The sequence below is a fragment of the Euprymna scolopes genome, chromosome 35 (genome assembly GCF_053919585.1).
Source record: "Euprymna scolopes isolate OS-2025 chromosome 35, ASM5391958v1, whole genome shotgun sequence".
In the NCBI taxonomy this organism is placed as follows: Eukaryota; Metazoa; Mollusca; class Cephalopoda; order Sepiida; family Sepiolidae; genus Euprymna; species Euprymna scolopes.
In genome coordinates, this window is record NC_136516.1 from 34,403,534 (window position 1) to 34,421,096 (window position 17,563).

A 17,563-nucleotide genomic window follows, 5' to 3' on the forward strand; every position below is an offset into this window, starting at 1 on the left:
ATTATTTTACTATTTTTTTTTTTATTTTAGTAAAAATTACAAACTTTTGGGGGTAAAATATAGGTGCATTCCTAGAATGCACATGCAGAATTTGTCTGTTTCAAATTGCATGCATCCGGGATGCAGCATTTACACCTAGCAGTTCTTGGAGTCTTGATATTTTTACTCCATAAAATTAACGTGAATGCATGCTTTGACTACTAATGATTTGACCTTGGAGGTCACTAAAAGATAAGTCTCCTTTCTAATTCTAGCAGCGTTGTTTAATATTTGGCAACTAGTATAATTGTAGGCATACCCTTTTGGTCACCTTAGATCGAGTACCACAAGGATTTTGAGAAGCAGAAGAGTGCCTACACTGCTGTAGCCGAACCTCTGTATATGAAACAACATGCTGAGAATGCCAAGAACCTTAGTCGGGTATATTCATCTGTCTCTCCATTTGACCCATGCATGTGCTACCAAAGGTGTGGGCGTGTCTTTTGTGTTTGTTTGTTTTTTTTTAATTTCTTCCTCTTTTTCTATTTTTGTGTCTATATTGTTGATTTCACTGAGGTTATATATAAATTTACTCGTAAATATCAACTTTTTTTCACCATTAATTAATAGTTGTATATTTGGGATGGGGAACTGGTTCTGACTGATTTCCTTATCTTTTTGTTATCACTATGTTTCTAAAGTTTTACCTTCATGAGCCTCGTGTTGAGATAATGATGGAATTTTGAATTGAACACTTAGTCCTGAGTTCAATCCTGAGCAAAGGCATCAAGAGAATGTTTAAAATAACTTAATGAATGTTGCAGGGTCAAGAGAATGGAATGTGGACAATGTACTCTTTTCATAACCATTCCTGTATTTGGCACGAGGCACTTGGAGTAGGTCAGGTGGCAAAATAGCTGAAATGTTATAACAAAACTGAGATGATGAGATTATTCTGAAAATTGTAACTAATTATGATTTTTGTGTTAAGAGACATTAACATCCACAGGTACATGTTTTGTATTTTGAAGACTTATCAGTTTGGCTTTATCCAACGAACGCCCCAATCTTATGTGTTTTCACTTATAGTCCAGTACTGATTTTTATCATCAAAATAAACGTCACTTTAGTTTCTTGTTGATAATGACCCAATATGTTTTGGTTTTTATGTACAACTGATGTTGGGTGTAAACTGAAAAAAATCTGACAGATTTCTGTGAGGTCGGTTTAAAGAAATCTAACTTGAGACTTCAAACAGATTTTTAAATAGCTGTTTTAATCACCTTACATAGCAGATATTTTTAATAAAAAAAAAAATATATAAATAAAACAAAATGTGTGAATGTCGTGAAATATCAAATTTAGTGAAAAATTCTGGAACCCAATTTATCATACTATCAATGGGATTAGATGTTGTGGTGTTGGTCCACTAACTTATTTATAAGCACTGGTGCAGAATCAACACAAAAATAATTCTGTTCCCACAAGATAAGAAAGTTTGATTTTGTTTAATCTTGTTTAAACATAGTTTTGTAAACTCGGTTGTATTTGGTCCAAAACCAAAATAAATAATTAAAAAAAAATTGTTTCTGCACAATTATTTCTTTAAAAAAAACAACTTATTTTAATCATGGATTTATAAACATTTGTCTAAACTGTAGGAGTATCAAGAATATTCAAGTCTTTGAACATGGATAATCAGGATGGTCTACTGCTGATAGGGATTCTGTTGTTCAACAAATCTGACTTCTGTACAAAGCCTGCAGAGATTGTATTTTTTTTATTACATTATCACCCCAAACAAGGCACATTGCCACTTTGGTATAGGGGGCTACTATCAGGGGCAGCAACTACTGGGGCAGCAACTACTGGGGCACTATGTAGGGATTTGGGCAGTAAGATGTTGGTTCACGTTACACTTGAACTTCTGCATGTCAGTACAGCTAGGGAAGCAGGGACCTGGAATGGAATTCCAGAGTCTAGCGGTTCTGGGGAAGAAACTACTGGAGTAAAAGGCTCTCTTGCATCTAGGGATCTCTACTGTGAAGGGGTGGGATTTAGCTGCTTATCGGGTTTGTCAGGGGTATTTACGCCGTGGGGGCACAAGTGTCTGCAGTTCTTCAGAGCATTCACCATTAAAATACTTGTAGAACAGGCAGAGGGATGCAACATTTCGTCGATGGGACAGAGACTGAAGCTTAGATGCCAGTTCAGGGCCTATCAGATTGGCGACTCTCTTTTGAACCTTGTCTAGGAGCGAGAGACTAGCAGCAGATGCACCAGCCCAAATGTGACGGCAATACTCCATACATGGGCGAATGGTGGTCTTATAGAGGTACAGGATACTTTCAGGTGTCAGTAGTTTTCTAGCACGGTAGAGAGAACCTACCTTCTTTGCAGCGGCTCTAACAATGTTTTCAATGTAATTGTTCCAACTCTTGTTTCCTGTGAACGTTAGGCCAAGCAGTTTGAAAGATGTACTCTCAGACAGGGAGTCACTGGCGATTGCTATTGGTGGTAGAGAAGGTTTCTTGTAATTATTGAAGGAAACCAGTTTAGTATTGGCAGCATTGAATGTGACCATCCATTTTTGTCCCATTCTACTACAGATCGGATGTCATCCTCTAGTGTTTTTGCCATTTTTTTTTAGTTATGTGTTCATTTGTTTTCCTGTCATGCCTGTTATAGAGTGTGGTGTCATCAGCATATATACCCATCTCAGAGGCAGTTTTGTCGGGGAGGTCATTAATAAATATTAGGAACAATAGAGGTCCAAGGATAGACCCCTGAGGTACTCCCGCATTTATATCATATTGTTTAGATGTATGACCGTCGAGGACAACCTGGATTTTTCTCTTATCTAAGAAGGATTTAATTATGTTAAGTGTTTTACCAGTGATACCGTATGATCTCATTTTCGTGAGGAGATCCTCATGTCATACCCTGTCAAAAGCCTTAGATATATCTAGAGCTACCACTCTGCCCTCCCTCGCTTTGTCCAGTGAATGGTATATACATTCAGAGATTACAGTGAGGATGTCTGCTGTGGAACGGGCTTGTCTAAATTCATATTGTTTGTCAGTCAGAAGTTTAGCATCTGTAAGGTGCCGGACTAGAGCATGGTTAATTATGGTCTCAAATATTTTGGCAAAAAGTTGGAGGAGGCTAATGAGGCGATAATTTAATGGGTCAGTTCTTTCGCCAGAATTCTTGAATACTGGTACCACAGAAGCAGTTTTCCAACAGCCCGGAAAGCATGATTCATTAAGGCATTTGTTGTAGAGTTTGGAGAGAACTGGAGTTACTTTGGTTATATTGGCTAGTCTGCAGATAATTTTTATTGAAGAGGCTAGCTATTCATTATCCCTACAAGACTGTGGGTTTCTTAACAGTAAGGCATAGTAATTGCATACAAAGTCTGGGAAGGTTTGGCTGAGAAGAAGCAGATGCAGTTCTGCATCTGATGTCTTTTGAGTGTAGAGTTTTTCTTGAAATAGAAAAATGTAATTCTCCCCCCCCCAAAAAAAAAAAGAAAATGACAGCATAAATCCAGTCCTAAGGTTTTCCAGGTAAAGAATTAATCAAGTCACAATCAGAACGTAGTGGTCTTCTCGTGTCAAGATGGAAAATTATCACTACTGAATTCAAACATTCAGTATTTTTTTATAAAGCGATTCTGCCGTCTGATTGATCCATTCTTATCACACATGGTTATAAATAGAATCGTCCAAATCTTTGGTCATACCTTCTCATTTTAATTGAATGAGGGTCATCTGCTTGTTGCTTCAGTTGTGGACAACATCGGTATAAATACTGGTCAAGGATCTGTTCTAGACAATCAGTTTGACAAGTGTTGGCCCATTTACATGGCTCATTATCTGTTGGACTGAGGTATACTGCCTAGGTAGTACTTAGGAAGTCCACTCTTCCAAACTTTGCCAACTGGCTTTCGGGTGAAGTTTATTGCTTACTACTCGAGACGCCTTGACCAGAGAATGTCGATGGGAGTGTCCAAGCTATTTTTTTTTTTTTTTTTTTTTGCTAGGTTAGAGTGCTCCTCCTTTAGAGGCGCTGACATGACTGCCCTCACCTACTGATCTTGTCACATCTTGCTGTGGTAAGAAGCAAGCGAATAACTATCCTCTGTATATTTTTATCGCTGCGTCAATTACTTAAATGGTGATTTAACAAATGTTGCAAGACAAGTTACTTTTCTACCTACTGGATAAGTAGTTTTTGTGTTTGTCTATTTTAATTTATTTTAAAGGATTTATTCAGTTTGAAATGCAAGTAGTACCATGTTGCTAGGTTAAAACAAAAAAATGGCTGACATGAGACGGTCATCTAGAGTCCTGATAATCACTCAAAAATCGAAAATTAATAAACAGATGTGCGTGTGTCTGTTATTGTTATCCCCAAAGGACTCGATTATAAATAAGAAATGCTGAAACTTATCTAATTACTTATATTTCAGCTTACTAATCCAATTTTACTTCACAAAAATTCAGTTTTTTTTTTTTTTTTTTTTTTTTTTTTTTTACAAAGGCATCACCACATTATCAAGGCCCAGAGGCCACTCAAGGATAAGGGTTAAAGAGTGTACAGTAGAAGTTGGTCAATTTAGTAATCATTAGTAATGAAAATTTGGTAAATTTAATAACTTATATGGAACGGCTCATCAAGAACTTATTTACTTTAGACTTGAACAAAACCATATTGTAGTCAGCCGGAAAGCAGGAAAACGGAAGACAATTCCACAGGCGTGCAGTTCTAAGAAAGAAGCTTTGTTCATGGAATCTACGTTTAGGTTTAGGCACAGATAAAGAGTGGGGGAAATTATTGATAGTGTTTACAGCTAGACGAGTGTTTCTTGTGAAAGTTTGGCGAGGGGGGACCATAGATTGAAGCTCAGTTGAACACTTTCCATGAAAATAACGATACATCAGAGACAAACTCGCAACATCTCTTCTGTGAGATAGAGGTTGCAAGGAGGAGAAAAGGACATCTCCTACGAGGCTACGAAGTCTATTTTGAACTCTATCAAGGCAGGACAAGTTCTTTCTAGCAGCTCCTGCCCAGATGTGGCAACAGTATTCCATCCTTGGACGTACCTGGCTCTTATATAGATAGAGAATAGCATCAGCAGTGAGATATCTACTGGATCGATAGAAAGATCCCACCATTTTTCCAGCGGCCTTGGCAACAGATTTGATATACGTGTTCCATTTAAGATCAGGAGTAATGGTCAAGCCCAGAAGCTTGTCAAAACTTGAGGCCTCCTGAAGACGAGAGCCATTCATTTCAATTGATGACAAATGTGGATTAGAATGTTGATGTTTTATTAAAAACTCTGAATTAAGAAATCTACTTTTGGATTGAATGGATAAAAATGGGTTTTGTCATTTTTTTCTATGAAAATTTTGTTTTTATGCCATTTGCATTTAAGCCGTTTGTCTGGATTTTCTTTCTGACTTTTATTCTATCGATTTTTTTTTTTTTCTTAAATTCTGATTTGAACTTTTTTTTTTATCCTTTACGTTTGATGCACACTGATAAAACTAAAAACAAAAAAATTAAAACCAAGGTGGAAGAATCTGTTAAAGATAGATCCCAATGGTCACTTTAATAATAATAAAATCTGACTAAATCCTAATTTTAGCCCCCCCCCCCCCCAAATTGTTCTGGAAACATCAAAAGTAAGGGAGGGGATCAGCAGTAAATTAAAAACAAAAGCAAAAAAAACAAATAAAAAATTTTTTTAAATCTGATCTAGACTTCTGCAAAAAGTTTTGATTACTCCTAAGTTGGTTTACAAAATTTAAAAAAAAAAAAAAAAAAAAAAAAAAAAAAATCAGATTCTAATTCTCCACCATTGAACACAAATAAAAATGCACCTTTTTCCACCCCATAACAATCAATTCAAAGGTACTTACGCAGTATAATAACCATACTATCATTAGAATCATCTGGACTTTTTACGGAAAATGCTGGAAGGTGTTGAAATGCTGAGCGTCTTAATCCTAATACAAAAAATCATAAAGAAAACAATTGTTTGCTATCATTGGTTTATTATTTTTAAAAATATAAATTTGAAGAAAATCATTAAAAAAAAAAGACTCAAATTTTTGTTAACTATCGATTTTTTTTGTTATTCACAAAATATTTATTCATAAAATTTACCTTGCAATAAATGTTTTTTCTTGAATTTTAATTTAAGTTTCATAAAAATTGTCTTATTCAAGAATGTTTTCATTTTTCAATTGACTTTTTATTAAATTAGCTTGACAGAAATAGATTTGTTAATAAAAAATTGGTCAGTGGTTGGCGTTAAAAACAAAAAACAATTTTCATTCTGCACGTTCCTTTTTAACGTTTTCTGTAAACCACCCAGACAATTCCAATGATAGCACAGTTCTTATATTGCATAATTACTAATTCACAGTTTGAAAAATAAACCTGATAATCTTATTTTTTTCTCCCTATCTAAACACTTTTTTTGCTAAATAAATTCCTTTTTAAAAAGGATATTTTGTGATTAATTTTTTGTCATTGATTCACTCATGGTTGTTGCCTTGATTATATGACAGGTTCAATACCACAGTGATTTTGAGAAGAGTAAAGGCGCCTATACTCCGGTTGCGGACACGTTGGAGATGAAGCGTCACACTGAAAACGCAAAGAACATCAGCTTGGTACAAATCTGTGCACATATGGCGCAAGACGTCTAATTTTCCCGCTACCATTATTTACGTTTTATATCGTAACACTTTTCCCACTCACCTTTTACAATTAATATCTGACCTTTGACCTAACCAAATTAGATGTTAGTATTCCGATCTGATGTTTGTATACACGCTAAAAAATGTTTTACATTTTGTTGGTTGATTAATCCATTTAATTTCGTTGTTACTGTCAACGGATTTTTTTTTTTTTTTTTTCTTGCACTCAAAATTTAATCTTTTTAATTAACTTTGATGTGAGATGAGATTGAACCCTGTCAATTCTGCCCCACCTTCATTGGATAATTGAATTAAAACTTTAAGGATGTTGAGTAACTTAGAATTGATATTTGTGGTTTCATTTAGCTTATTTACTTGAACTGGAATGGATGATATTTTGTGAAAAAAAAATCATTTCTTGTTAAGAGGACAGACGGAAGTAAAAATTATTTAAGTTTAAAAAAAAAAAGATAAAATTTTTAACTTTCTGATCAAAAATTATTTTTAATAAGAAAATATATTAAAAGAAAAATAATTAAACATATTTGCTGTATAATCAAGCAAAAGAATCGTAAGAAAATCATTTGTTAAAAAAATTATTTGAAAACATGCATTTTTAAAATTAAATGCATTTAAGAAAAAAAAAAAAGAAACTTTACTACAGTTATTTTCATGGTAAAAAATACTTTTAATTGCATTTGTCTAAATGTAAAATATTTTATCTTTTGGAAAAGAAAATACAATCGCTTTTTTTGACACTTTCTTTGAGAATTGAAACAGAAAATGACAATCCTTCATGGTTGTTGTACTTTATTCTATGATACCAGCAGGTCATATGACTTTAGTAAAACGGCCTTCTGTTTATGGTGGTTGTAGCTGGATTATTCCATAGATTGCATCTAGAGGTCCCTCAAGATTGGACAGACCAAACATGGATTCCCTGAATAAATATCAATAATATGAAATGATATCAATATGACAAACTTTTTTTTGTTTTTGTGATAAGTTTGCAATAAAGAATAAAGTCAAACAAGTGCAACACCAATTTTCCATTAACTAATCTGGATAAAATAACGAGGCGGTACTGGTAATCTTATGTACCTTACACCTGCTGGTGGTAGTCTCTCGTTATTTTCAGAATTATATATTTGCCTTCCATGGTAGGATGATGTGGCACAAGGGTCAGAAAATAGAATTTAAAAAGCCAGTAATCTAGCGGAGGAGCATTCTGGCCTGTGCAACCCAGTTGATATTCCCTGGTAGGGTATCTCGGATAACTAGTAATAAACTAAACTCTTCTCAATTGAGAAGACAAAGCTTGGGAGGGTGGACCTCCCAGAAGTGCATAGGATCAAAATTATATCTCAGTCAACAGGGAAAATCCTCTTAATAATGTCCTAGATTCCAGACTGAGCTCTTTATTTTGTGATTATCATATTTTGCTGAAAATGAATCCTAGTTTCTGCTTCTAGTCTGGAATTTAAGTCTCACAACAACTGAAGAGAAAGAATATAGTGAATTTTAAAGAAGGACCAATTGTTTAGATGTTGATGCCACCTTCTCTTCTGCTAATGGAAGAAGATGACTCACTTTGTGCTATAGACATTTAGGGGCCTTACCATAATAATACCTTGAGTCTTTTCTTTACACATGCTATCTATTCAACACTTATCCAACAAACTCTTCACTTCCCTAGCTTCTTATATTAATATAGATATATATTATACAACATGCACACCACTATTTTTTATATGTTGATTGGTTAAATGCTCATAATAAATGCTTGGGTTTATCTTCTATGTGTTCTTGGTATTATTAATCTTAAATACGATTGATTTGCCTAAGATTTTTGTAAATTGATTTTTCTCAGATTCGTCTGTGCTTATCCACTTGATTCTTGGTTTCCAAACTTGTTGAAACCTGTTAATCCATACAAATCTCCCTTCTTAAATGCCTTTCGATATGGTTGTTCAGACTTTAACACATTTTATGACTGAAAAGAAAATTGGTTTGACCAATCATAAATCTCCCTCTTAGTTGGGGGAGTAACAAGATTAGTAATATGGTCTCCATTGTGTATTGTGGCAGAATGTATTTGGACGTCTGGTCTGACTATGGTCAAGATTTGAAAGTAAAATTTTGTTTTGTCCCCCCCCCCCCAAGATATATCAACAAACGCTCATGATTATTATAATAGATAAGATTGATATGCCGTATTTTGTTGAGAAAGTAGTGGGAGGGGTATTTCCAGTAATTTTTTTTATTGAGGTGAGGGGGGAGGTCAAACGGCTTCTTTTCAAGATGATGTAATGGCATAATGTCTGTACTCTAAAACAATTTTTATTTGACTATTCAACTAAAGATGTTTGCAACCTTCACTTCTCTTCATTTTGAATTCAACACTTGAATGTTGCAAAAAAAAACTTGTCAATGGTGACTTTTTTTTCCATTCCGTCTAATAGTTGCTAACTTGACAGGTTTTTTTCTTTGAATTTTTTTTTTTTTTTTTTGCACTCATGATTATGGCAATTTTTATTCAAGTGTATTTAATTTTTTTAATTTTTTCAAAATACATTTTGTTTTTAATTTATTTTTTATTGACTGCAAAAATTTAATTTGCACAGTTTGTTTTTATCAAAATGGCTTTTATTTATTAAAGTTTTTGTTTTCAATTTGGCATTAAGCACACTCATTAGAAATATGTGTATACAGATTAGCATCTAATTTATCGCAGCGTCAGTGATGCAATGGATACAAGCATAGATTATTGAATTGGCACACCAAGTTTTTAAAAAAAAGTTGGATCCATTGCATGCACAAATCTCATTGGGGGGGAGGGTATGAACCTCAGTCCGCAATTATGTAAAACAAGTACGGTTTTTAATAAATCATAAAATATTGTTTATAAATTAAATTCCAAAAAAGGTTGATAGGTCATAAAACAAGTCATCCTATACAAATAATATGCACACGGGTTCTATTTGTTTTATTTACTTCAATAAATTGACTGTAGTCTAGGGCAATTCAAAGGCTCAGTTTTCATTTGCTACTACACCAAGATTTAGGGGAGGATGTTGCTTCCCCCCCCCTCCCTGGATTCCATCTTCAGTGTAGGAGAAACTAATTTCTGTCGGTCAAAGGATTTAAACCCAGTTGCAAAATCATCTTTGACCCTAGGCTAACATTAACATTGGAAGGAATAGGATTTAAACTCTTGGTAATGTTGAATCAACAGGACGGACACGATAAACTATCAAATAGTGTTCAACAGCAGATACCAGAAAATTACATTACACTGTATGTGTGTGTGTGTGTGTGTATGTATATATATATATATATATATATATATATATATTCAGGCACGTTTGATTGAACATGACAGAATTATTTTTTTTCTGATTTTTCTGGATGTCTTTTCCATTCGTCGAGCAGTCTTTTTTAATTTCAACTGGTGTGTTGTATAGAATGGCACCCAAACGTTGTTGTTCAGCCATATTCTTAAGCGCTTTCTATCGGTGCGTCCAATTTTATATATATATATATATATGGCATAATCATGTTGACACACCGGTTCTAATTAGATCACTGAAGTTAAGCAATGATTAGCCTAGCCAATACCAGATGGTGACTATTTGGGAATAGCAAGCACTGTATGTGCTCTGCGCTTATCTTGGCATTGTTTCCAGTTGTCCTGAAATTTTTACTTACCACTGGTATTGCCACAAAAATTTCATGCACAAGTCACATCATCAGTGATGTTTTGTGGTATTCATCGAAATCATTGGACGGGCATCATATATATATATATATATATATATATATATATAAAGATCAGTAAAGATGAAGTTTAGAAGCCAAAAAATTCTGTAACCTCAAAGTAAATATAAATATTATTTATATAGTAACCCCAGCCAAATAAAGCTCAATAGAAACAAGATAGGAAATAGAGCTTGTTATATTTAAGACTGTAAAATTATTTTACATGAATTTCTTGTTCAACGAGATACTCAAATGAGATATATTGAAATTTCCTTAATCCGCGGAGTTTCAAAGAAATGTGTTCCTCTCATCAGAGGAAAAATATCAGCAGATGAATATTATAGTGAAGATTTTTTATATATACAAAATGTTTCCTGAAATCTTTTAAAATATCTTGATTTTTGGTTTTCAATTTGATATTTTATTTGCTTCTAGTTGGTCAAAACAGTTTGTTGAAGTCTATTAGTGTTGCATTCTTCAACCGAAACCTTCATTAACATTTCTTGATGAAAATGAATTTGACTCTATCATCTTAATCCTTCACAGATGATCCATATCGGCTTTAATCTTTTGCTTCATAATGTTTCCATTGTTGTATTATTCCTGGTACGATGACGGCGGTGACTTTTGCTTTCTGCTCATCAACTGATCTTATTCCCCTGATGAAAATAATCAGCATCAAACGGTGTCAATAAGATATTAATGATGTTAAACTCTCGTATTACTTGGATTTTAATGAGTTTCTGCCTAATGAACTTTTTAACTTGTGACTGCTTGGTTCAAAGAGTTTGTTAATCTGTAGCTTGGTTCATTTCTTTCGTTTGAAAACCTCAAATTCAGGAATATTTTATCGTCTGTAGTGGTGCAGGTGTTAGAGCTCCTTCTCCAACATGCGCAACACCATGTTGAATATGTTGCGTTATTGTAAATAGCACGTGGTCTTCTGACCAGATAAATGAAAAGAGATAATGATAAAGAAATTGTCATAAAAAGGAATGCTTGCATTTATTTTTCTAAAAGGATGCTTTTGGTTTGTCTGAAGATTGAGTGAACCTAAGCGACCGGGGGGGGGGGGTACCGTGATTTTTTAGTTTCTCCCATTTTTTTTTTTTCTTTTTTTTTTAGAATCTAGTACTTTGAGGTACCATGTGAAGTTTGCCTACATCCATAAGTAAAAGTGGTGCTATGCTGCTGACTAGATTTTAATTTGGTACACTCAGGTCGTAAGTCACTTCACCGCTGTTACCTCTCATGTGGAAATTCTTCACAAAGGAAAACTTTTGACTTTTTTTTTTTTTTTTTTCTGTTAGCGTGAAAGGTCACTACTTATCAATGCCAAAGGCCACTTGAGAATAAGGGTTAATGAGATGAAATGATAGCTAATTGTAAAAGAAAACAAATCATTGTTCCATTGCTCTGGTGGTGGGGGTTTAGTTGTCTCTGAATTAATTTCTAGAAGTTATTCAGCACAGTAATGCTTTGCTCAACTGAAAATTATACCTTTTCTTGCCAACATAGTGCATGTCTGATGCAACCCTCCAATGACTGATTTTTGTCATTAGTAGAAAGAAAAACGGTGACATACTTCTGATAGAATAATTCAATTGATTTAACAAATTATTTTTCATTTATCGTAATGGGTTACCATTATCAGGACCAAAGGCTACTTGAGGATGAGGGTTTATGAGATAAAATGAAATGATAGTTAAAAAGTGAAAGGCCTCATGAAAGAGTTTTGGATGATTATTGGAATGAACGAAGTTTAATTAATTGTGGGAATGCTATATTACAGGAATCTGTTGATATTGGATTTGAAAACTATTATAGCTTGCAGGGAAGTAGTTCTATGGGAATGATTTTGTCTTAACATTAATGTTTCTTTCTTGCTTGTTAAAACTGTTTCGTCCAAATATGCAAGAGTATTCCGTCCAAAGAGAATTGGACATTTTTTTTTTTTTAATAACGAAATGTTTTATTTTCACATTTTATTTAAAGATTATAACTGCCACAAGTATTCCAAATTAATTTTTTTTTAAAAAGTCCCTTTTATTTATTTTTTTATTTGAACTCCAAAGATATAAATAAATTCTGTGAATAAAACAAAACGAAACACATTCTTGCCATTCGCAGATTCATTATCAAAGTGACTTTCAGAAACAAAAAGGATCTGCCACAAAACTGACGGGAGAGTCTCTTGAACTGAAAAGACATGCAGAAAATGCCAAGATTTACAGCTCGGTACTCTCTCTATCATATGTGCACCATATTCTATCCATCGGCCTTCACTGCTATATCACACACAAATTGTCGACACATGTTCTCTGGATTTGGGGTTATCCTTTTTGGACAAACTTCTCCCTTTCTTGCTGATTAATTCTTAGGTTACTGTTTCTGACAAAGCATATTCTTTTAGATAGAAATAAATAATTAAAAATCTCCCTCTCCTCATGATGTAACTTTGTAACCATTTTTTCTCTTCCTGTCACTGCAGTAATTCTGGATACGCATGATTGGTTGAATAGATACCCGTGCAGATTGTTAGCTATGTCAAGTTCAAATCTTATTGGATCTATTGTAGTGATTTATGCACTAATGTTATCATGAAAGGTATCAATTCTAGTTCTCTTTTCTTTTCTACTTAAAATGTTCACTTTTATTCAACTAATCCGCTTGTAGTTACAATGAAGTCTGGATTTTGGAATTTATTTATGATAGGCTTTATATTTTACTGGTAGAGCTTCCAGGTGTTTCCTATGCATTGTATAAAAAAAAATACAAGTGATGAATAAAAAAATATATTAAGATTGAAAAACTTATAAAAAATATAAGCAATTGAATTTTAAAAAGTAATGGATAAATTAACAATGAAATAATAGCAAATCTACTTACTATTATACCTATCCAAAATAAAATCTTGGTTAGAGTAAATACTCTAATCAGTAAAATCGATGGGACATTTTCAAAAAATTAAAAAAAAAATTTTAAACTTAAAAAAATAAGTAAATAAAAAATAAACCTGCTTTGATGAAAACTGTTTCTATCAAACAGATTTACTTTGTTAGTTACCTTACATTAAAAAATTTGGTCTTTTGGTCAAGATCAAAGTGTAGTATCTGTTCTTCAGATGTTGCACTTCCATTTCTTGTTCTCTTTCGATGGAGGATCAGTCCTTCACGACTGAGACACTTTTTATTTTTGTACCTTTTCTCCACGTTAAAAAACAACCCTGGTGTCTAACTCTGTCCCGTGGGGAGGCATAGTAAATAGGTACCTTACATTAAAAAAAGCTATGTCAAAGTAATGGTAAATCGACTAACTCTATATGTAATACTTATTAACCCATTAAATCCAACTGTCTAATAAGTTGCCAAATAATTTTTTAAAAATTCATAATAGTAGTGCTTACTTTAGAAAAAGGATAAATTTTATCTATATTCGTCAACTTCTCTCTGAGAGTTAAAACTCTTAAAAATTCTTGTGCGATTCACTAAAATTCTTTGTTCCATTGAACAAAGAATTTTAGTGAATAATGAATTTTTAAAAAATTATTTGGCAACTTATTAGACAGTTGGATTTAATGGGTTAATAAGTATTACATATAGAGTTAGTCGATTTACCATTACTTTGACATAGCTTTTTTTAATGTAAGGTACCTATTTACTATGCCTCCCCACGGGACATGTATGATAAATGAGTCTTGCAATAGTAAGCCACTAACTTATTGCCAAAATTGTAATATAATTGTATGAACTGCTTTGCTATTTACCATGTGTCAATTTTATTGGGAAATACAGCATTTTGGTTCCTAAAATATATCAGATGTACCCAGTGTCTTATTTATAGGAAAATCAATATTTCGCTTTCTAAAAAAAATAAACTTTTCAATTTGTGTATTCTGACCCATTTTTAGTTGTTACAAAATCTAAATTTAATAGTAAAAATTTAGATACTCTGAGACTTGATGAGTTAAAATATATATATCATACGTATTGTATTTAAAACAAAATTAGCAATATATGAATTCTAAAAAAAATTTTTTATCTACTATATCTTTTAAGATATTTTGCTTATAGTTAAATATATAATAATAAAAAAAGGAAGTTACCACAGTTGTCTAATGCTGAACCAATGCATTATGACAACTTGCAACCCAAATATTATTTTATATTATTATTAAGATGATGCATTTGTTTTTTTGTTTTTTTTTACAATTGTAACTAATGAAATACATTTTGTAATTTTTTTTTTTTCATTTGCTGTGGAAATAAAATAACAGCATAATCTAAAATTTATTTTCCTTAATGAGTGGTGGTGGTAGATATTTGTTAACGGCTCCTCCCACTTCCTCTTGATATCACTAAGAATAAACAAAATGCTGGAGCAGATTAAGTATAAGTTTGATAAAATTTATGGAAAGTATATATTCTTTTTTTTTTAAAACATGGCCAGATATTTACCATAAATGACTGACGAATTAGAATTAAATATTGATCTTGTATGCAAAATATTATTTAGCGTTTACATATGACCCCCTTTGACTGAGATTTAAATTATGATTTTCTGAAACGGCACACTCAAAAAATGAAGTGACAAACACCAAGTTCCAATAAGGATTTTTCTCATTTCCAGAGATGACATGTTTTTTCTTTATTTTTAAAGGGAGGGTTGGGTTTAATTTCCAAATATCAACAAACAAGAAAAGTTTAGTAATTGGTTAAAAAAAAAAAAAAAAAAAAAAAAAGCAAATTCTGAAAAACCAATGAATTATTTGCAAAACATTTGCCATTCTGCTGTACCGAGTAAGTTGATCGCTTTTTTTAAATTGCTTTCTTTCTCTTGATAGTCTCCAATAAATGCTCACTCAAAACGGCTACAGCATCTCCTTTATTTAATGCATACGAGTGCCTTTACTATAGCTTTTTTTGCTTCTATCAGACATGTTTATTTCTTCACTTCATATACGTTTTCGTTCCCCTTAGAAACTGTACACACACGTACATACACGCTCAATTTTACCTACATTACAATCATGTTATAGATTTTTCTTTTCAGGTAAACATAGAAAATATGCTGAAGAATTAGCAGATGAATCTGTGTGCTTTTGCCATTTTTTTATATATATATATATATATATATATACACACACACACAAATTATTTATTTAAAAACTTACATATTTCTGTGATGTACCATGGTTTAATTGCAGTAGGATCGACCTTTTAAAGGTCGTTAAAGATCTAAACAAATCATTAGCCACTCACAAAATGAAAACAAATCAAAGAATTATTTTCCAAACAAATTCACCCGTAAATTACTGGTGAAAACAGCGCAAGTGTTCCATTTTTAAGGACAGTACCGTTTCAGTGAAGGTGAACTATGTTAATATGGGTTTTAATCATAACTAAATATTTAAACTACTATAATTGCTGATAACTGTTATAAATTTCTATTTCATGTGATGTAGCTTATTGGATGCTGAGTGGGCCTTTAAAAGGATGATCCACAGCAATGAAATCATAGTACGTCTCTGAAATATGCAACATAATTTTTAAATAAGTAATTTGTATTGTAGCTCTGATATTTGCAATTAGACACTTTATTTTTTTTTAAATGCATCCTGACGCCATATATATATATATATATATATATATATATATTTGCTTATTGAAGTTTACTGCACTTTTTGTTTACTGATTGCTTTGCACTTTCAATCAGTCCAATGTTATATTATTGTCCTCATGATTCTTAATCTTTTGAAGAGGAATTCTTGAAAATGTCATTCAAAAAATGTAAAAAAAAATTTTTTTAAAGAATAATAATAAAATAAATGCAATTTACATTCATATCTAATTTACACATTGTGACAGCCTCTAACTCAAATATTGTTATACTATTTATTGTAATTGTTTTTTAACCATTATGAAATACGTGTATTTGATTTTCTGAAATATCAGACTACTTGACCTGAGCCAGTTTGTTAACTTGATTGTCAAGCATATGAATTCAGAATCTCATTGTTTAAATTTTCTTATTTTTTTTCAAAGAATATATAGTTCTTTTTATTTTAGCTTTGTGGTTTTGGTGTTAGCTTAATGTTTGTTAGTATCTATAGTAAGGTTATATGAAAGATGCCGATATTGTGAGGTTAAAAATTTACCAAAATGTTGACATATATGGTCAAAACTGAGGAAGTGATGAACTAGAGTTGCCAACGAGTATATATATATATATATATATATATATATATATATATATGTTGTGTCCATAAAAGAGAGACCAATTTCTGTAGGAAATCTTAAATGAATGGACTCCATGGATAAAAGCAAAAATAAAAGAAAAAAAAACAAAAATTTAGTTCAATCTCATAAATTTCAACCTAATAGGGCCTTTGCAAATGAGTGAGCTGGTCGAAAGTTGTCTGAGAAAGTCACTTGGACAACAATTCTTGGCCAGCTCATTTATTTGAAAAGAAGCTAAATTTTCTTTTTCTTTTAACTTATAACTTTTGCTTTGATATTAGCTTTAAATTATAGTCATGTTGTAGACGAGATGAATTTTTATTTCTAGTTTCATTTTATAAACAATAAGTAAAATATCAGTTAAAGATAAAATACAAATCTACAATAATTCTGATAGTTTGGAGTTAGGATAAAACATCAGATGGTTTATAAATATTAAATTAAAAAATAAAATATTCAAAATGTTAAGTTCTTGATTGATTCATTACTTATATCATATGTCAGACATAGCTAAAACAACAACTTGTATTTAATTATTTATAATGAATCATTTATAAGTATTGTTTCAGCATTAAATAATTCAAAAAGGGATTAACATTGTGAAACGGTTAACAAAGGAACATGTAGAACTTAAATCTGGCACTATCAAGAATTTAATTCTGCTTGATAAATTTTTTTTGTAACGTTATACAAGTTTTTTTGTTTTTTTTAATAAAAATTGAATGTCTGTACAATTTCAATATTGATTCAATACAAAAGTTTTTATTTTATGTTTTGGTGTCTTTCAATTTCCATTAAAAAAAATTAACTTTTTATGATATAAGTAAAAATGAAAATGTTTTACACGGCATCCATTAGCTTTTCTCC

The 17,563-nt window shown here is 32.0% G+C and overlaps 1 protein-coding gene across 7 annotated transcripts in view; it reads left to right on the forward strand.

Annotated features, from left to right (window-relative positions):
• LOC145259805 (LIM and SH3 domain protein F42H10.3-like) overlaps positions 1-17,563 on the forward strand; it is a 398,993-nt gene that overhangs the window by 306,226 nt on the left and 75,204 nt on the right. For 6 of the 7 annotated variants that reach the window (XM_080117590.1, XM_080117591.1, XM_080117592.1 and 3 more), the window contains 2 exons: positions 316-420; positions 6,567-6,671. In XM_080117590.1, the coding sequence (XP_079973716.1) occupies positions 316-420; positions 6,567-6,671 (210 nt within the window). The remainder of the gene's footprint in view (positions 1-315; positions 421-6,566; positions 6,672-17,563) is intronic. The other variant, XM_080117595.1, reaches the window with a different exon arrangement.